This window comes from Penicillium subrubescens, assembly GCF_028828155.1.
Source record: "Penicillium subrubescens strain IBT 31985 chromosome Unknown utg000008l_segment0_segment0, whole genome shotgun sequence".
In the NCBI taxonomy this organism is placed as follows: domain Eukaryota; kingdom Fungi; phylum Ascomycota; class Eurotiomycetes; order Eurotiales; family Aspergillaceae; genus Penicillium; species Penicillium subrubescens.
In genome coordinates, this window is record NW_026643158.1 from 119,197 (window position 1) to 140,298 (window position 21,102).

The 21,102-nt window shown below is 47.3% G+C and overlaps 7 protein-coding genes across 7 annotated transcripts; 3 read left to right on the forward strand and 4 right to left on the reverse strand.

Annotated features, from left to right (window-relative positions):
* Positions 1-1,946: 1,946 nt before the first annotated feature.
* N7473_011074 (uncharacterized protein) lies at positions 1,947-2,402 on the reverse strand (the record flags this gene model as incomplete). Its single annotated transcript, XM_057157013.1, has 1 exon — positions 1,947-2,402. One exon carries the CDS (start codon positions 2,400-2,402, stop codon positions 1,947-1,949), a length of 456 nt encoding a protein of 151 aa, XP_057004307.1.
* Positions 2,403-3,957: 1,555 nt separating this feature from the next.
* On the reverse strand, positions 3,958-5,117 carry N7473_011075 (uncharacterized protein; the record flags this gene model as incomplete). The annotated part of the gene is made up of 2 exons (XM_057157014.1): positions 3,958-4,890; positions 5,055-5,117. The coding sequence occupies 2 exons, from the start codon at positions 5,115-5,117 to the stop codon at positions 3,958-3,960; spliced, it is 996 nt and encodes a 331-aa protein (XP_057004308.1).
* A 1,385-nt stretch (positions 5,118-6,502) lies between these two features.
* Positions 6,503-8,047, forward strand: N7473_011076 (uncharacterized protein; the record flags this gene model as incomplete). The annotated part of the gene is made up of 2 exons (XM_057157015.1): positions 6,503-7,219; positions 7,268-8,047. The coding sequence occupies 2 exons, from the start codon at positions 6,503-6,505 to the stop codon at positions 8,045-8,047; spliced, it is 1,497 nt and encodes a 498-aa protein (XP_057004309.1).
* Positions 8,048-9,194: 1,147 nt separating this feature from the next.
* Positions 9,195-9,620, forward strand: N7473_011077 (uncharacterized protein; the record flags this gene model as incomplete). Its single annotated transcript, XM_057157016.1, has 1 exon — positions 9,195-9,620. One exon carries the CDS (start codon positions 9,195-9,197, stop codon positions 9,618-9,620), a length of 426 nt encoding a protein of 141 aa, XP_057004310.1.
* Positions 9,621-13,411: 3,791 nt separating this feature from the next.
* Positions 13,412-14,458, reverse strand: N7473_011078 (ankyrin repeat domain-containing protein; the record flags this gene model as incomplete). Its single annotated transcript, XM_057157017.1, has 1 exon — positions 13,412-14,458. The coding sequence occupies one exon, from the start codon at positions 14,456-14,458 to the stop codon at positions 13,412-13,414; it is 1,047 nt and encodes a 348-aa protein (XP_057004311.1).
* A 148-nt stretch (positions 14,459-14,606) lies between these two features.
* N7473_011079 (uncharacterized protein) lies at positions 14,607-14,993 on the forward strand (the record flags this gene model as incomplete). The annotated part of the gene is made up of 2 exons (XM_057157018.1): positions 14,607-14,626; positions 14,705-14,993. 2 exons carry the CDS (start codon positions 14,607-14,609, stop codon positions 14,991-14,993), a joined length of 309 nt encoding a protein of 102 aa, XP_057004312.1.
* A 3,947-nt stretch (positions 14,994-18,940) lies between these two features.
* Positions 18,941-19,381, reverse strand: N7473_011080 (uncharacterized protein; the record flags this gene model as incomplete). The annotated part of the gene is made up of 1 exon (XM_057157019.1): positions 18,941-19,381. One exon carries the CDS (start codon positions 19,379-19,381, stop codon positions 18,941-18,943), a length of 441 nt encoding a protein of 146 aa, XP_057004313.1.
* Positions 19,382-21,102: the final 1,721 nt, after the last annotated feature.

Genomic DNA, 21,102 nt, shown 5'->3' on the forward strand with positions numbered 1-21,102 from the left:
CTTCTCCAACTGACTCCCAACAGAACCAACGCATCCATATTCCTCCGTGTTCTCACCACATAATCGAACAGCCAATCAGGATTACTGATGGTTCACCGTTCCACCGCTCCACTCTCGACATGTCTAGGCTCAAATTAATGAATATTATCAGAACTACCAAAGAAAGATTGACCGATTAAAGAACAGAAGAGGACTTGAACGAATGGGGAAACGGGCAGGTTGAGCTGTCCCATAGCGGTGTGACCGGGTATCTAAAGTGACCACCACACCGGTGTGACGTGTCGAGGTGCTACCCGCATATTACAGAGTACAAACACTTAAGGAAACTAGGAAGAAAATGGACCAATCCGAGGAGGCTGTAACAAATATGTCCTCCTTTGCACGACAAATATTCAGAAGGCGTTTACCGATAATGGAGAGCTAAAGTCAAACGCTCAAGCCCTCTATATTCGCTTGAACATAGTAGTACAATACCAGTTGCGGGTTGCTTCGCTGCCGTACTTCAACCCTTCGTCATCGTAGTGCGGCCAACCAGCCGACTATCAGAATAGCTGACTATTCAAGCATTTCATCAAAAATTTCGCTTATATCAAGTGGCTCTGGGCTTATTTTCAAAGCTTAGCTTAGTAAGCCGCTCAACGCCGAGAATCTGTCAACGTCCGGCTGGAATGCATTATTTAATTTGAGATGTCTAGGTAACCAACACCATCATCATCGCCCGTAACATGGCAGAAATAAGAGACAAGACACTACTACCAGTTATCAATATCGCTGCAACTGGCGATATTATTTTAATTGTCGGGTCAGTAAAACTACACCTGCGTGTACAGTCGCTCATCCTCAAGGCAGCCTCGGAATACCTATGTGCCTTATTAACACCAATCCGGAAGGAAGGCCACGGCTCACTTGGCTTGGGACTTCCCATGGAGGTGGCACTGCCAGAAGATGATCCGACAGCACTGAGATGTATTCGTGCAATCTTGCACCATCTGGTCAATCTGGTACCTCATACGATAGATACACGTGATGTTCTCAAAGTTACTATCACGGCAGACAAATATGGGCTTGTTGACGCGTTAGCTTTCGCCCACCAAGTTTGGCTATGCCCTCTCAACAAGGCTGCCAGTGACCTTTTTACTCTTGCAGCTGCAGCATTTCTTATTCGAAAACGCAGAAGCGTTTAAAAACATCACTAAGACACTGGTCCTTAACTACGAGGACTCTTATCTTCCTCTTTGGAACGAGGATGCAGTAACGGTTCTTGGCGAGCGAATCTTTTGTAAGATAAATTTTTTATGCTAAGCAACATGTCCCAATCTTGACTGACAAGTCAGTTCAGGTTTGCTAGAAGAACAAAGAAGCGCCGCGAGGCTGAGATTAGGGACAATTCTACTTGGAGGAATAAAAGTTTCGTCTTGTGTCCACAGATGCGGCTGGACAAGCAAATACGCCTATGCTTACCTCAAACTACTGGAGATGCAGAGACTTTGGCCTATGGATTTTGGAACCGTTGCAAAGGCAATTGAACGAGCCCATAGGATTCCAGATCCTGTTCCAGAAGAAAGAAGCGCCGAATGCAAATTTGGTTACAAGCATTCTGTACCTGATTACCGCAGCACCTTTCGCTTTGAGTGGGAAGGTTTGAGCAGCCATGTTGGACACTGCTTGAATTGTTTTCGGTTTAAGCAACCAGATGCAGCCTCTTGTTAGATGACACATAACAATCAGAATTGATCCCTGAGATAAAAGACTTTTATCGGAGCCTTTGTGCCATTCCCCCAGGATTGTTTACGATTCAACAGCAGAATATGTACTCGATATTTTGTACTCCGCAAGGGCTACGGAAAATACCATAGTAGAGGAAGGTTCGAGCACAATGTGACTTTGCAATTCACAACATGGTAGGAAAATAAACTACTTTCCTCCTAAACATCGTACTCCTTGTTCTAGCATTGCTTTTGGTAATGTACAATCAGTGTATCAAAACGGTTGAAACTTGTGATAAACCAAGTAGCGAGTCGCTGATCCCATAGAAGCAGGCTGTTGTTCCTTTCGTTGCAGTATTGTTGGCGAATCCGAACCACTGCCTCAAGCGAGGTTTGTGCATACGTATGGCTCTCCTCGCTGGAGAAAAGGGGGTCGCTACTGAGAAGTCTCAGATGGGTAAGATTGGTGAATCGTTGGTTGACCCGATGTATTCCATATGGCTCGACGGCCAGTTCGGCCTGATCTTCGCTCAGAAAAATGGCGGCACGCACAACATCCTCCAGTCCATCGTATATGTTGGTCCTATTGGTCATTGGACCATATCGAATGCGAACAGTCTGCCGATGTAAGTAGACGGCAAACCATCGCCCCCGGGACATGTAAATACGAACCTCCAGCTCCAGCTCCCGCTCCATTATATAGCGGGGATGTCATCTGCGGGCTCCGCGTGGTGCCAAGGTGGATCGAACAGATACCGAGGAGTTTCGGCAAGCCTCTGAGATAGTCAGGCTTGATGTTGACAGAAATGCTGAAATAGACCTGCGGTAACCCAAGGCAGATAACCGAGCCGACTTACGCCAGTGCCCTGTCCATGGCTTAGTCACCTTTTCTTTCACGGGAATTGGTCGATTTGCAATGTCTGGGGATAGTTCCTAGGAACTAAGTTCTCCCTCCGGGTCAACGCGAAAGAATAGCTCGCCTCGACCTACTGCTGAGCGTCTTTTCACATCGAGCAGCGCGTTCATTGGCGGCAGTTGGCTCCCCCGCCAACTTTTGTAACCTAGCCACCCCGTAGTGTTCGGAAAGATCGTGTAACAAAATCGGATCGTTGATCTAGCCGCTAATTCTAATATAGAACCACCGATCGCCTCATGCGCGCAAAATGGGCGATGTCTAGTTTTATAGAAGGGAAATTGGAAATATGAAGTCACCACCTTCAACTGGCCGCCGATCAACCTCATTATGAGAGCGCTGTAAGGGGACCTTGGCCCTCATTGTACGTATGAGTTTCACTTTGGGTGGATGAAGCTAGTCCACGACGGAGTTTGCTGTATCGGGGTTTCGGCTCTGCTGCGAAAATTTGATATAGAGAACGTTCTTGGCGTGCATTCTCTTAACACATATACTCCAGATCTATCTGTGGAGGCCACTGAAGGTAAAACAAACATTATCATACAACGTGGATTGGTCGAAGACTCGGAGCTGATCGAAGCGCTATGATTTTTGGTATAGATGATGACCAGAGGTGCCATTGCAGGGAGTACTGCTGGAAAGACTCCGAGGGGAGGCATGCCGATGAACATGGATGTTCTTGAAGCCGTCTTTCTATAGCCAAGGATGAGCTTTTTTTGCTAAACCATGACGGCCTTTTTTTATTGTAAATCATGTGAAGGTAACTTGACTGTCAGTAAATGCCACGCTAATGATGCTGTCATGACCTAAGGACCACGGCAAATACTTTGCTTTCTGGTTCACATAGGCCATCTGATATTTTCACTGAGACTAATGCTTGAAGTCCTGAGCATGCTAGTAAAATTTCCATGCTGCGTTTCGACAACACCAACTGCCCTGAAGCCGAATTTAGAATAAGCGCGGGAGCAACAGACTCAACCTATGATTTGAACTGGTAGAAATAAGAATAGATGGCTGCGGCCATGCCAGGCAATGATAAGGCATGTGAAGAAGAAATTGCCACGGATGCAGCGTGAGTGTTAAGATGCGGTGAAAGCGGGCTAATTCAAGGACGGCAATCTCAGTGGGAGGAAGAATGAGGTTTCTCGACCCTGACAGAAAAGCGAATTACGAAGAGATTGAATACCGCAAATATTGGAAATAGAAAACAAAACAAAATCTTGAAGCCGTCAAATAGGCGATGGTGGTGAAAGAAAAGGAGCCAGATTGCCATAGATGGACAGAGAATGGAAGGGCAAGAAAGGCGCGTTAGTCCAATTCAAGGCTGTAGCTCGCCGCTCAGTTGACGAGCCAGCCCAGTCTCGCCCCTTCGGGGGCGAGACTGGGCTGAAGAAGTGCATCAAAGTTCATTTGCTTGTGGGCACCCTCGGTAGAAAGAGGAGAGCGGCCTAAGTTGCCAGGCGTGCGGCCGCCCCAAGCAGACTGAGCAGGACTGGGGGTTACATTCACGAAATCAGCAAAGCTGAACCGCTGATCTGGCGTACCCAACCTGGTAGCGAGCATGGGAAGGATAGCATGCTGGCTGGGAGGAGTGGACGTTGGGAGCGCACGGTGCGAGACGCCTGCTTCGCGAGCTGGGGTAGGCGACTTGGCCAGGTACAAGGGCAGGTCTGCGCCATCTTCGTGCTGTGAGGGACGGCCACTCCGGGCCAGATGGGCACGCCTGGGAGGAGTGCGAGGTGGCGAGGATCCCCACATATAGCTCACATGCCGGAAGCTATGTCTAGGCAGATCCGGGTGATTCTCCTTATCACATATAGATTGATATACAGGAGACGATAACTCGGGGATTATGGCATCATACATGAAGGGGCGCGGGTGTCGGCGAGTTGTCATATGAAAATTGAGGCCTGCTGAGGACGTAGGCAGTTGGTGAGGGCTCTTCCCCGATGGTCGAGCAGCTTTGGCTGGACGCTCGGTATCAGGATCATACCGGACACGCTTGCGGCTGGCCGAGTGCATAGGTTGTGTAATGTGGGAATTGAAGGTGACGGCATCCTTGTTGTGGGCTGATCGAGGTAGCTCTTTGGAATATGTTCCGGCCCGGAGGGCAGGAGAGGTCATGGGCGTCTCGCGTCGGCTGCGAGAAAAGTCAGACGAAGACTCGGAGGGCTTGTCACCGCCGTCCTGCGTCAGCATCAATCTATGAAGTCGGCCATGCTGGTACTTGAGCTTCGCCAGACCCAATCGGAGTTGTAGACTCAGTGAAACCTATAAGAGACACATTCATGTCAGCGCGCGTCGATTCCTGACTGGCCTGAAGGTTCTCGAGGCTGTGAATTGTCTGTCTGACCCTGCTGGCTCTGCATCCCACATAGAGGATCCACATCCACTGTGAGGCTCTCGGTGATTGGTGTGATTTGAGGCATTCCTACATGGGTAATATCCAGTTTCCGAATGGCCTTCTCTGCGGGGCCGGGATTTGGGGACAGGGCCATGATGGGAAAATTACGGAAGGGAAGGAAATTGAAGCTAAAGAGAGATATGGTCGTTTGCTGTGCAGGTTTAGACTTGGGCTTTCGCTGCAAGGGCAGACGGAGCAGAAGGGCTGAGATCCAATGGACGAGAAGAAAACTGGGGCCACTTTGGTAATCACACTGAGATACAAAGTGATATTTCGCAAAGCACACGTGAACAGAACATGATTCATTGCAGCTAATGCGCTGGAAGACCAGTGGCGTCGCTGTCAAACCATTTTCTTGACAAGGAATTTTGCTGTATGCGACGAGATGTTCCTCGCATAGGGTTGGGGTTGGTAGCGGTTGAGTTTGGAGGTGCGTGAAAAGCGTCGCGTTGTGTCATGTTGTCGGCATGCAAATCAAGGCGGTGACTTTGCCGGTTCTCTCCGCTGCTAAGGCTTGCCAGCGTGAGTAGCTTCTGATGTTTAGAATCCAGAATGCGATAAGTCACGATAAATGCTCGCCCGCCGACTTGTATTGTCTGGATAGGTTGGGCCGCTGATTAGGCCTACCTTGTTCATGAACCAATCCAAATACTCGGTCGCGTCTCGTACTTCCCTATCCCTTAGTTGAGACCCGCCCCTAAAGTTCAAGTCGAGCAACACCCACGCATCGATTCGAGAAGAGTGAATACTTTAACGCTAGGCGGAGTTCCCCACACTTTCCGGGAGACAAACACAATGCCATTCAGTCCTATTTGATAAAATAAAATACCACCCGTTTGTCGCTCGCGTGTCCCCTTATGGCGCAGAACGCGTCGCGTAGGCAAGAGGGGGCACTTGAATACAGAACGTGGAAATGAATGGACCAATAAATGTGCACCAATGGAAATAATGCTTGCTCGGCTTTTTGTGCTAAATATTGAACTTCGAATCTGGGGCTTTATTGGAGGGGGGTAATTGAACGCGTCCGGTGAGAAGCAACTCCTTGTCTTGGTCCAAACCGGGTGTGGAGTAACGTTACATTCGTTTGGACACGAACGCGTCGCGACATCCACGTGATCTTGGATCTGGCCCCATTTCCCCTCTTTCGTTCAGGCCATATTTCTTCTCCTCCGCCATCAGCTTCCATCATTATTATCATTCGTCCCCTGTTAAACCAGTCCTTGTTCTTCGCCGTTCTCGCCGCCGGTCCTGCCATTCCTGTGACTTCATAGGACTCTCCGATCTCACTTGTTGACCTCGGATTGGGCACGTACCTCGTGAGCAGACCGCCAGGACAGTCACTAGTTTACAGCGCAATTTCATTCTCATTATTTGTGAGCCAGGGCTGCTCGATATCGGTTCAAAGCCAGGGTGGGAGGGCTGCTTGATGAATCCTTCATCCAGGGGTCCCCTTTCTCGCACAACAGGTATTGCAAGAATATGGCCACCACACCGCTAGACTCACGATGGAACTTCAAAAGGAAAGTACTAGTTTATGCACCCGGCCCTCCTGGTTCCCCTGATTCCCAAACACATCTCTCTGCTACCGTTCTTATGTCCTACAACCCGGAGACCAAGCAAGGGATCGTCTCTCTTCGGGTCACACCAAATAAGCCCAACCGGGCTTGCGCATTGCAGATGCCGACGTTGACCTTTCCCCCAAAATCAATACAAGACTGTTCATGGTTCCCGAAAAGTAATGATAATCTTTGCCCAGCTCGTTTGCTTCCCAAAGTCCCGGGGCATGGCGGCAATGTTTCAGATATTTCAACATTGAGTTTGCAACTGAATACGACGGCCGAGATTTTTGTTCCAGATAATATGAAGTGTCTCACGCCACACACTGAAAGCATGTCGATCTTTGACACGTTGAAACGTATCTCTCAACCAGGCACTATATATATACATTTCGGCAAAGATCAGATTCCAGAGGAAGGAGTACTTCAACTGCAAGGTTTCCTACGTGCCCTTCGAAGCCGCAGTGTCGACCTATTGCCTTTGAACTTGAAACGCCAACGCTTGGTTCAGACGACTTTGAATGACGATCGTCTACTCCCCTTTCCTCCCCCATACAGCGAAAAGTCCGCGTCCGAGCAGCAGGAGCTACCCCCTATTGTGCGAATTCCGATTCAGAGGTGGTTGAGAAATGGCGCCTTGGTATCATCTCGTCCTCCCAATGTCTTCTGTTCAATGACTCATGAGTAGTACCTAGATTCACCACCGAGTTTATCTGAGAATGAAAATCAGGACAGACAGGTCTTTCCAGCCTCTCAACCGCTAGACTCTGGCACTGAAGTCGCTACGCCCACCAATGTCAGCGCGTCAAGTATTGTCTCACCTTCACCGTCCCCAATACGCCCAGCTGTTTTTGCACGTGCTACCACTCGTAGCCGCACACATCTCGATAGAATTGCGGGTCTCGAACGTCAGCTTCGAGGTGTTCCTGATCACCTCATTCGCAGACTATTAAAGGGATCGGGCCACTCACATCTGCTGACAGATCTGGGGGATTCAGACAGTGATTTGTCCTATGAGTCCGAGAAAGCGAGCTTTTCTAAGGTCCAGTCGAATAACTGTGACTCAATCCGAGACTACGTCGACGCAACAGTCCAGCGCTCCCTCCAGTCCCACGTGAACGAAATTGCCGATGAGAATTGTACATTGCTCTACGACTTAATCCGTGACTTTGGAGAAGAATTTCGTAGTGAGGCTGAAGAATTTTACTCTGGTTTACGGATCGAAACCGATGAATGCTTACGCGAACTTGAAGAGACGTGTCAAGAATCGATTGACCAAATGGAGGAAAGAAGCCAACGATGCCTTGATTACATTCGGGATGAGGGGGTCACGGCTACGGAGGAAAATATTGCAAAGTTCAGGCTCTCTCTTAGACGTTATCGTCACCGTCGCCTTCGGGCTACCCGACCTGGTGCCCCCAAGCACAATCGGATGCAACGTTACTCCAGGCGCCGCCGTTGCTGTTAGTGTCGCTTTCTCTTTACGCTTTAGTACAAGGTACCAGTTCGCCGAATCCTTGTTGGATACAAAGTTGTTCCCAGGCCATGGACTGCGTCCTGATTGTAGACACAGTCATTTAGTTCCGGAATGGGGTTTATCCCTTACAGCCGTAGTCGTGCGGTCAAATTCCTTTCAGTTCCCTAGCCAGGTGAGTGGTTACGGGAAAAGAAGTGTGACTAATCCCTCCGTTATTCCTGGAGATCATTAATTATTGTATGTATGCTGTCCACTGAGCAGCCAATCATATTTCAGCATGGGTCCTACGGTTGATTCATTTGCACAGTTCCCTGTCCGGAAGTCGTCAGAATCAATGCTGGCGAACCGGTCGCTCATCAACTCGAGATCTACTTTCTCGCGATGGCTGGAATTCCCTTTACGCAGAGGCGAGTGTCGAGGCTGATTTTGTTAACTCCGTTGAAGGCCTTTCCAGATTGGATGCAATGAGGGTCACGACTTTTGCATTTATAACACGCTCGGCCCATAGTGTCAGAGAGGATCAGAAGGGCTTGTTCCGTCGTCTTGTCTGGTCGCCCATCATATTGTGTATCGGGTAGCAAGCTGTGCTTCTTGGCGAGGTACGACAAGGTGCAAACCTCAGCCAAGCGGAAACAATTGGACATGCCCTAATACCTCTCTTCAGGCGCCTGAACAAATGCCTCAGATCAACTTCGTCATTGCTGATGAGCTACAAAGCAGACTGGGCAGAAACTAACAAACGAATTTTTCCTACAACACTAAATCACCTGGAAGAGGCCATGTCACGTGCCTGTGTGTTGGCAAAGAGAAAGCAAAGGCTTATGCTTCTTGTCAGCCCCTATGTGGCCAGCATATCATTCAATATACCACCAAAATTCCATATGGTCACGGTCTACGGCTGCGGCGACCTGCCCCTCGAAAAGAGAGGCGTAAATGGAGAAGACGGAGTACTTATCCACGATTCTTCCACATTTTGCATCGTTCGTCTCAGGCAGTGGGAAGACCGACCCCAAAATCTCAGAAATCGAAGGCTTTGCTTTTTGGGGAAATGTCTACCTTAACCTAGACGTCAACGAGATGGATGGCGATTACAACCTACCTTGTCTGTCCGCGGACCAAAAGGAAAAGTTTGTATGCTATGCGTGGGCTGCAGCTACCTTCTTCTGATGAGTCTTCTTTCTGGGATAAGTGGAAGGCCGCCATTGCTATCCTGATCGGTGGGCTCGCGGGTGTAGCTAAGTTTGAGGCTGGGATCAAGCTCACAGGTGCAGGCTTATTCTGCAGCCACTGGTTTGGTTTGAAGATTTCTGGTGGCTATCTCAGCACGACCGCCTATGTGGCCGCTGTAGCCCCGGCGGTGGCAGTAGCTTTCGGTACAGCTGCTGCTGTCTACTTCGTTCAATGGGGCGCGCTCTGTGACTACTTCAAATGTCTCCTAGAATCGCTGTGGAAACTTCTTGCCGGAATCCATGAATGGATTCAGGAACAGCTGTCTAGCCTGAGGGGTGTTGTGGAGCAGTTTCCATCTTATCCTCCATCTTACAGAGCCTTTGAGTCTACTTAATTCAAGGCACAAATTTAATTGATGTCTTTTATCAATTATTTTTGTCCTCTATTTCCAGTTGAGCAAAAAATTGCAAAATAATGTACTTTTTTCAGATTTCAGCAATTGAACAAGCATTCAACTAAGACGGGCTTTTGACTTGTTAACCCCTGCGCCATATTATCTTTTCGACTACTACCAAGGAGATGGCTCAGTTGGGCATTGATATAGATGGCCTGAAGTTTGCTGTTGTAGAACTGGAGCGCTTCGAGAGTGTCGCCTATGGCAATTGTGGGAGATTACTCAATCGCAGAGTTGCTTTGGCATACATCTGCGCGAACTACACATCCGCACACTAAAGGCAGTCAGGTCGCCACCTCATATGTCCATCAGACCCTAGTCACTAGGGCGATGTGTGCAAAATCTTTTACGAAAAGGGTATTCACTGTACTGATTTCTACTGCGTAGATATGTGGAGTGACTAATTACCACGCATCAATATTAGTTACCGTAATTTCGACTTTGTCTTCACGTAAACATCACGAATTTAACCTTTCTCGGAATTCTCTCCTAACAGAAATGCGATCCGCAATGTTATGGCTTCTCCCTTTGAGAGTACGTTTGAAGATTGGGTAGCTGTACCAATCTCAGGTTCCTTCTCTACACCGGTGTCGGCGGAAGGTGCAGACTTAACCAGCAAGTCGCACACAAACTCCAAATTCTGTAAATTTTCAGTTATTGCACTTGATATTTCTGCCTAGTCTGCTTCGTAGCTCCTGAGAAATGTCGAACTTGATTTGAGGCATCGGTTTAAGCGCCTAAAGAGAGGGATCAAGGCATGTGCAATTGTTTTCGCTTGACCGAGGTTTGCACCTGGATGCTGTCTGATCTGCAAGAAATGCCTATGATGTGAAGCTTCAAGTCGGTAAAAGCCTTTCGATTCCAGGTCCATGGAGGGCAAACGTAAACCGGTTTCAATGCATAACTTCATTAGGGCCCAAAGAAGAACTTCAATCCATCTAAAATCCTGTAAACCCCTAGCTGGTTCAATTTCGTCAAGAAGAACCCGGGGCTCCTCAGTAGCTGACTGAATCTGAATGGAGCAGGCCCGGGCTTCTAACTTGCAGTTCATGACAAGTATCAGAGATACCATTCAAAAGCTCTATCCGTTTCTCCATGTCATTCTTGTTGTAATTAATTGAGTGACTTGGATGCTTGGAGTAGATAACTTTGGCATGAGTCCAAAATTCCTTTGACAATGGGCCATACTTTCCCGTGAACAGCTCTTTCGGTTCCTGGAAAAGTTAGCGTATATCAATGAATAGCGCTCAGAGAATCATTGGCTTACGCTACCCATGCACAACACAACATCCGGTTTCTTTGCATCAATTGCTTTAATGACAAGCTCGTATAATCTCTCTCGTTGTCAGGTCTGGAGTTTCTTGTTTTCCTCTTTGCGTATGAATGCCCGTTGATCAAGGAGAGAGACATGGTTCACTAAATCAAGAGACCAATCTGAGCCAATATGAATCCCTTAGTGCGGTTAGGTTATGACTTTAGCTCGCAGAGAATTTGTTTGGGTGGAGATTGGTCGGGATGGGAATAGGGTGTTATCGCTGATGCAGTATATAGGGTTGATAGCATGCAAGGCGACATACTGAATTTCGGGTAGTTTGCTTATGTATGGCCCCACTTCGGCCCGCAAGGATATGCATTGTTTTTGTATTTTGGCAACCATTGCATTTATATTCACCTTTTAGATATACGTTCATTTAACAGTTGACTTAAAACACACTGAAATTTCAACCTATTTCAGCCATCGTGATGTCCGTCTTGGCGTAGTTTTAGTTGGCTGGCTTAAGAGGGAGTAGGAACGGGACGGGTTTTTAGAGCGCTTCCCGACCAGTCCAATTTGAGGTTGTTATCATACGCAGTGAGTGTACGCAGGAACTTAATCACGAGATCGTAGAAGGTTAGGAGAATTTTCAGGAGCTATTTTAGAGAATAATTTATTACGGTATCAAGTCATTTGCTCCATGCATTGCTCAATCCCATAATCAGTGAAGCGAAAAAGATCCCCGCACCGCATGCTGTCACAAATCATTTTAATTCGTCAAAAATGCGTGCGTGAGTTGAGGAATATTTCACGCCTAAGCATCAAACGTGGCGCAGTGGTCAAGACTGATAAATAGATATGTCATTATACACAACCTATTTAGCATATAGTGCAAACTAATCGCTATCACTAGCCCCACAAAGCTAAGATTCTCAGTTGAGGATTTGTTTTCCAAGAAATAACATTCTTCTTCTCAACGTATCTCGCGAATGTTGGGGTAGAAGCCGCAGCCTAGTTATTCATCTGAAGTGATCCACTGTCCATATTCTTATCTGCCTCAATTGGCCGCCCGCATTAATGTTCCGGGGTTTGATGGCGCCACAATTAAGACTTCATTTCTCGCCAAGGCCCTTTTCGTGTGACTGACATCAAAGTTGCCAGCTATGGTAACCTTTACTTGTACAGAGCACGGAGGAGATTTTCAAGATCGTCGTGCGGTCATTGAGCATATTCGAGGGTATCATGTCAGCTTTATTAGACGGCCAGGGCGACCAGGGCATGTCGATTTCCATGGCCATATGTGGTATTGCTTTGCATGTGAATCGCGAAGCCTCAACGATCACCGGAGTTATGATTCCGACAACGCCATGTGGGGCCACCTGACTCAATCTCACAATGATGTTTTTGATAGTATCATGTGGTGAAAACTCACAAGAGTAGTGATTATTGTTACACGTTACCAGGCCAAGTCGACTGGAACATTACGACATCAGCAAAAATCTATCTTCCTGTACTAAGAATGAAGTTTGAGCTCAACCACCTTGGATTTCGCATATTTATATCTATATTTTCATGTGTCTCGTCGAGATCCACAGACCACCTTACTTGACTGCTTATCGTCTTGGGTTACGTCGATTGTACGACTAAAGATATAAGTATCCACATAGTCTTTAGTTTCTACAATAAGCTTTTTGATTATCTTAAAAACTCAATCCGTCAACTCCGACGAAAGAAGGTGCCATGGAAGCAATTAATGCTTTCCTCTTTTGAGGCTGCGCAAGAGAGGCTGTCGAAGTACTACGCTATGACAGATAGTATCGAAGGCGCTCTCTACACAGACCCTCCTTTGCCTGACACACAGCAGCGTGTATCTAGGAGGAAGCGCAAGCGCTCGAAGCTACTTGAGGGCTATGTACTTGGATCTCAATAATTACTACACTGTTTAATTCTATATATCCTAAGTTGGCATTCGTACTATGATTTCTTATGATTTCCTCTCTTGATTCACAATTCTCTACTCTACTGCTATATTTAAAATTACAAATGATACCCAGAAATTCTCTCTAAATCCACATAATTAATGCACCGCAAGCAAGTCACGTTTTCTACCAGTTTGTCTTGTTCAGGGACCCTGAGGTGCATCCGCGGGTGAGGGCCAGGTCTAGCCGTGGTCCTGTCGAAACTCGTCTCGGAAAGCAAAATCTCGCGGCGGGCAAGATGTGATCGTCGAGCCAGGAACATCAAAGCGGAGAACTACTTGTGTAAGAAAATTAGGAATAAATTCAAAATAGGTAATGAGTACCACATATTGAAATTTATAGTCTCTCACAAGAATCTGCCAGACTGGTTCCTTGCCGCAAATTTTGGCAGCGATCTTCAGGGTAGGCGTTAAGGATAGAATGGGAATCTGGGGATAGGTTGGGACTGGTGTCTTTCGTCTGTTGAGGGACAGCCACGCGGTGGGCGGCCCTTATGCCTAAGGGGCGGGCCCAGTGGACGTGCCCTGATAAGGTGTCATTTGCGGAGGGTAGGTAATCTGGCGCGTCTGGTGCGCTAGTTGCACAGGTTGGCGAGTGAAGAGGGAGAGAAATTCATTGAATTGCTCTTGAAATTTCTGGTTAACGCTATGCCTCTTGGTCTTTGTTCGCTTCTCAATTCTGGCAATTCTGGCCGATTGTCGACGTTTCATGTTAACGGATGGGTTGGTCCACTCGAAAAGCCGAAATATTTGAGACTGCTTCATGCGGTAGACTGCACATTCGTGGAGATTTTGAAAGATTTCCATAAGCTCTGGTGATGGCTTGCGGGTCTTTAGATCTAGCAGATTGAAGGGGCAAGATGCCAGAACACCATCACCTTTTTGAATGAGGAGCTTCACTATCTGAAGATGTCCTCCCCGGACAGCAGCATCGAGTGGAGAACGAATCTTCCATTGCTTTATTGTAGGGTTTTCAGACAAGGAACCATCGTGCAGAAGAAGGCTACCTTCATAAGAGCATTTGTTTGGGTCAGCTCCAAAGTCGAGGAGTAGAGACACAGCCTCATGATCGTCACTGTTGGCGGCAACAAACAGTGGCAACTGCCGATGGAACAGGTCTGGTGCGTCTGGGTCCGCACCAGCTTCGAGAAGAAATCGAATTATTTCAAGATCGTCCGTTGGATATACCTGGCGTTGGATGATCGCAACAATTAGAGGGTTGATATAACCGCCACAGTTGCTTGCTGCAAATTCCCTCTCCTTCCCGGCAAAATAACAACCCTCGTCAAGTTGACCGTAGCGAGTAAACTTATCGATCGCTGTGATGAGTTGATGTATATTGGGAATCTCTTTTATCAGGTCCAGTCTCCCCATGCGGATTGCATGATAAAGGGCTATTGAGCCATCCTGGTGGGAATCGAATACACGTGGGCGTAGGTTGTGGTAGAGACCCGGACAATGGTAAGCGATTAAAAGGTGGTAGAGATCAAACGCACCCAAGTGTGGCGTTATATGGAGAATAATCTCTGGCGGAAGCTTCTCCATCATGAGTTTAAAAGCAAGGTCTAGAAAAACTTAGGTTGAATGGATGGCGAGCAGTCCTAAAAGATGGTGACGCACAATGGAGCTGATGGCGTGGCTTGCTTTTTAAGGGCATTGGAGGAAAGAAAGTCACGTGGACATATCGAACAAGATGTCCCTCAAAACCCGCAGGTAAGTGTTCGGTTCCGCGAGAAGACTTAGTTATTGTTCACATTACAACATCGAGACTAGCTATCGAAATATATTTAGCGCTGACGGCCTAGTCACTTTTGTGAGCCGGTACCATAAGGGTTTCCACCTTAGCGGTGATGTCAAGGTTATCCACCAGTTTGTTCCACGAGTAGGAGGGTCTCTTGTTGTACGATATATTTTGCTGGCTCTACTGTTTGTGGATCGGCTCGTGGCCCTGCAACAGAGCATCCAGGGCCAGCCTCTTGCGAATCCTACCACTCCGGCCGACTCGGCTCTCTGGGGCCCAGACCCTGTTCCTCGGTGTGACTGGACATCGGATCATTTTAGCAAGAAGCTCCAAATGTAATCCACAACCTTGAATTTTGCGTTGACCACTGTTATCTTTATGTTTAGGGATAGAACTCAAAATACTAAAATCTCCGACACCTGCAATCACAATACACTCAGATTTGATTTTCTTCTGAGTCGCCACATTCATCTCATAAATTATACATGTGTACACGTTCGGCACCTTTCTGCACTTAACATCACCTTATCATTGGTCTTGCGAAGCCTGAAGTTCTGGGTCATTTGCCTTTCAAGTCGCCGACAAACATTCCATCTTGCCTGTCCTCAAATGAACAACAAAGGTAGCACATTGTTTTCCATGGAGGAGCTGTAGTAGCTCGGCTTCTCAGCATGTTCAGCATGGTGCCCATAAGAGTAATTACTCCTAGCAGCCATACTCCCGCTGGCAAGCTAATCCATTGCCAATGTACGACGACGTGCGTCCTGGGTATCATGGCTTTGCCAGCAACTGACGCGCCACGCGCTACCGGAAACCCACCGTGTGTTACCAAAGACAAACCCTGTGTCGAGTCTCGGAGCGTCTTTGATATTGCAGCCGCAGTATTTTCCATCACGCAGCGAAGCTTCTCGGCAGTTTTAGCTGTGCACCCAGTAACATTGGAGTATGCTATCGCTTGCATGACGTCTTCCGCAGCATATAACGAGGATGCATCCGATCCGTCCACTCCATCATGATATGCCACGCCTGGAAGGGAGACCGTCACTCTGCCGGTGAAGAGCCAGCTAAGAAAATAACTGATTGCCTCCCCCGAGTGTGGCCCCATTCGAGAGGTATCATTGTGGTTTATGCCTAGCTCCTTGCCCCACGGGGGTTGAAAGAGTATCTCCGATTCATCACTTAAGGATGTTTTTGTCCAGACAGAAAGGGTTTCTTCATGATATTTCTCCCCCCGTGACAGACGCATTAAAGCTGCGAACAACGGGTTCTAAGACACATTCGAATGCCTGCCACATATTCGGATCCGGGACCATTGGCAGATTTGCGACTCAACCGTGAAACAATTTCCCATTTTTTCAAACCAAATTTGCATACGGGTAATAGTAAATAATTTAATATGAGATTTAGAGTCTCGGCAATGTATATAATCCCGTTGTGTTGTTATGGTGCGCGAAACTTGGAAACATTTTGTCGATTTCGTCGGCCATCGATCGGGTGGGGCGCGCGATGCTCGACCAACAATATTTTTTCTGGACACCGGATTTGGCCAATCATGAATTTTCTGGACTCTGACAAGCAGCCAATGGTAAGCACTTTTAGACCAAATTCTGGCCCCACCTAGGTTGATTGATCTACTCCCATCCTGGTACCCCCTATTAGCTGCGCACGCTTACGACCTTGTTTCAACAAGCGAGAGCCACGCCGCGCGACCACTTCTACAACTAGATCCGCCACCATACATTATGGATCATACCTAGTATACAGGCAGATATGGGCGGTCAACTAGGGTGGCCTCAGTCTCTCAGACTTGCGGCGCCACTATACAGTCGGTATCAGTGGAATTGGTATCGCAGAGCATAATCAAAATATATTGTCGATACGAGGAATTGATGTACTAGCTAGTAGTGAGCATATCATAGAATTAGATGATTGATTGGTGATGCGCGCGGCACACGCCGTGACCTTGACACAATGATAACGAAGGGCCGGGACGAGAAAGTCAGAAAAAGGGAATGTTGATTTGCTCCACTGATACTTCATAACGCGAATAAGCTTTAGCCAGTGAGAACGCCGATATCGTGCCTATTAGCTGGAACATGATAGAAAACAGAGAAAGCAGAAATTTGCAACCAGTATATCGGCGTATGATGTTTTACGTTGTCTTCGCGAGAACACCTCTCTGGAGGTGGAGCGGTAGCCGAAGGTAAGGACTCATTCTCATCGGTGGTTTCTGGCTATCTAGTTTGCGCGGTGTCATCATCCTCAATATTAAGAGCAACTACTTCAGGGGAATGTAGCGGTGGATGGGTGATTGTAAGTGGTTCAGTCCACGAACTTGCGGCGGTTTAGTCGGAGTTTGATGGCGAGTTATTTGAGACCAACGGTCTACACGCTTACATTCTAGTCCAGGATGGGTGGGGGGTAAATAATGATTAGGTCTTGGGAGACAGTGTATATCATCCGCGACGATAGCAAATTGAGGATTCTTTTTTGTGGGGCCGAAAATGCGACATGTTATGAAGACATGAGAATTTGTGGTCAGAGGTGGAAGGTTTGTCTGTTGCTGACTATTTCTGAAGTACGTGGTGTCTGGGAAGGCGTGACAGGGTCCAGAGGGACTGTTGTAGACAGTAGTCTGGTGATGGTAATGAAGAAGAAGTTGCCCGCCGTTTAGTTGGCCACCACGTTCAAGAACAACAGCAAGAAACGTCACCTTAGGCTGGAGCTGCTTTTAAGGCATTTACGAAGTGTCTTTTATGTTTTTTTCATTTCCAGGATGACTAGATTGTGTCGGCCCGGCTTGGTTCAGTAACAGATAAGGTAAACTCACCGGTCCAAAGTGTGAGTGTGGATAATAATATGGAATTCCTCATTATCGGATGAGGTGGTCAGGAACGATCCCGAGGAAAAGGTAAAGTTGTTCGATTTATAAAAATCAGACTGGTCACCCTCATCAAAAAACTTTATTAAGGTAGGGATTTCGTCATGTTCAAGTTCGTCCGACTGAATGTTCTTGAACGGTATATTGACGGTATATTGACGGTATATTGAGCGATATATGGAGCTACAGTGAAATTCCTTTACCGGGATGGGTAGGGTCCGGGTCGGCCAACAAGACACCTGCGCAACCTGACCAGTAAGAACTAGTAATCCAAGACGATAAACCGTCAAGGTGGTCTGTGGATCTTGACGAGACACATGAAAATATACACACAAATATGCAAAATCCAAGGAGGTTGAGCTCAAACTTCATTCTTAGTACAGGAAGACAGATTTTTTTTTGATGTCGTAATGTTCCTGTCGACGTGGTCTGGTAACGTGGAATAAAAATAACCACTACTCTTCCGAGTTTTCACCACATGATACTATCAAAAACATCATTGTGAGATTGAGTCAGGTGGCCCCACATGGCGTTGTCAGAATCATAACTCCGGTGATCGTTGAGGCTTCGCGACTCACATGCAAAGCAATACCACATATGGCCATGGAAATCGACTTCCCCTGGTCGCCCTGGCCGTCTAATAAAGCTGACATGATACCCTCGAATATGCTCAATGACCGCACGTCGATCTTGGAAATCTCCTCCATGCTCTGTACAAGTAAAGGTCGCCATAGCTGGTAACTTTGATGTCAATATCATGAACGTAATGGTGTTCAGAGAGGGGAATAAAAGGTGCTACGGTTGAGGGTGCACTGCCGAGCCTCAAAATTCAGAGAGAGGTACGACGAAGTGTCGAGGAGAAGAATCAATAATCCACTGGAAGTCTGGACGCATCATGATTTTTTTCTGTGTTGCCGCTCACGGAGATCTCACAATCACCATTGCGTCATAGTACAGGTGATGAGAAGCCACTGACTAATCAAATATCAGTCACACAAAAAGGGACTTGACGAGAAATGAAGTCTTAATTGTTGCGCCATCATACCCCGGAACATTAATGCGGGCCGCCAATTGAGACATAAGAATAAGAACAGTGGACCACTTCAGATGAATAACTAATCTGCGGCTTCTACCCCAACATTCGCGAGATACGTTGAGAACAAGAATGTTATTTCTTGGAAACAAATCCTCAGCTGAGAATGTTAGCTTTGTGGGGCTAGTAATAGCGATTAGTTTGCAATATATTTAAATAGGTTGTGTATAAAGACATATCTATGATTTATCAGTTTTGACCAAACTGCGGTAACTGCCTAAAATCATGCACTTATAATCTTTCCACCTTTCGATCTCTCAAGTGCTATATCGGAATCGAGGGTTGCGATCACCAAGCTCTTGAATTTCCCCCTCAGACAGAGGACCACGCTAGAGAGACGATCACGAACCAGATGTACTTGGAAAAGTACTCAAATACTGGGCGCGGATATCGGACGGACATGTCAGGACCAAAGTCCTTAGAGAGCGCTCCAGTCCAACAAGAAAACCGTGTGAGAGACGATTGTAGATCGAAATCGAATGAAATCTGTATTTCAATTTCTTCATCGTCAAACAGCTCGACAGCCTGGGTAGACTCATCATCATCAAGACAAAGGGGTGAACCAGGTTGCGTAGAACGGTCGAGGGTACACTCGAGGGCTTCTTGGAGAGCGAGCTTGGCATCCTTACGTACCTTCTTGGCCATCATCGCGACCAGCAGGCGTTGTCGCAAAAAGTTGACCACGACTTGCACCCGAGTCTGCAGTGGATGGCAATGGCTGTCCCTTTTAGGTGTCGCCAGATTGAACTGCATTTCTAACCGCCAACCTGGTGCGAAGCGAAGTTGAACGGAGTATTAGGCTGCTAATATTGAGGAATTAAAAGGCTAGTCGAGAGGGGAACGCATATTTTCGAAATACCTTAATGGAACGCCTATAGCCATTTATGTAACCGAACTTGGGGTCCTTCGTTTTCGAAGTGACGAAGGACGAAGAAGAGCTGGTTGGGTGCTTTTCTCGTGTTCGTCCCACACGTCGCCCTTCACTAACCCGAAAGAGCTTAGCTCCCGTAACCTCAAATTTTTAGGTTGGTTTAGCGCTAAAGCAAAACCACTTTATTCTATACAATCCAATCCATGCTCTTAACCAGTCCACAAGGCAACACAACGCCCGCGACGGTAGGTAACCCTGTACCCTATTGTCAGTTGGGATCTGCTGTCTTCCCAGTTCTCTGCCTCCTTATTGGTTCCCGGTGCGTGCCCCCATCCTTAGGGCCGCGTCGTCCCAACATCCGGACCACGAAATCCGTCCAGCCCCGACGGCAGCACGGACCGGAGTGTGAGCTTACCATCGCTATGAAATGGTTAAATGGAGCCATGCAGAGGCTTGAGTTTGATCACAGGCATTCTATTTCAAGCTTTTTGTAGAGCTTCAAGAATGAGGGTTTCAGGGGGTTGGGTATCAATATATGCCATCCGAGATAGGTAACTTTTTAGTCTTCGAAACTGCAAGACTTTGGTGGTGCAAGCAGTAGCCTAGTCAAATTAATTTATTATTAATGTTTAGAGATTAATTTTGCGTCCATGTGCGTACAGCAAAAAATTAAATATCGGCTTCATCGCTGGAGAGCGTCAGTCAAATTCTTCGCAGTGCCGAACCTCTAAAGAAAGTGGTCATGCCACTCCGCAATCGTCATCCACAATCCACGCCTTGCTGGAATGCAACGCCCTAGCAAGCAGCTCAGATGGGTAAAGATCAATATAGCCTTCAGGATCCCTTTGTGCTTCGATGTGAAATGAAGAAAATGCTTGATCGCCATATTAAAACGAATCTAGTCTCCCTCATTTACAATATCGTTCTTAGATCTACACCTCACCGAACACACCCACCACATAGCATCAAGATATTTCTCCTCGATTCTAGCTATCGAGTCTGATCTCTAGAGGAAACTTCGGGCTTTGCAATGCTTGAGGCGTGGGCTCAGGTGAAGCAACAGTGACCTCTATCGCGGACGGAGAGAAAGAATCAATTGGGTCATTGCACAGGCAAGAGTCTTCGTGGGGCTTCCAACCGCTAGTCCTACAGCTACTACTGGGTGGTAGGTCGAGCAGTGAATCCTGGGAAGTTGATCCAACAGGTTTAATTTGGTCCTCCCACATACTGGACGCTGGGCTCGGGTTTCGGGCCCTCATAGTTGCCGCTTGAGCATATATGTTTGCCCAAAGGCTCCAGAATGGCATTCTATATACTGGGTAGTGCATCCTGAGCAACCTGCTCCTCCTTGTCCAATCCGAGAAGAAAGGTCGCATTTCCTCTTCTGTTGGTGGCAATAATTGCAGGGCTTCCGTTTGGCTCCTCGGGGCATAGTGAATGGTCGGGAAATAGTGAGGAGCCCTGACAATACTTAAGGGGAAGAACAGGGGCATAGGGATGGGAAGCTTTTAAAGGCGAGAAAGCATTGTGCGACAGCAATCGCCGCAAGACACCCATAGCCCAAAAGGAATACATGGTCTACTCTACGGGATAATTCCAGATA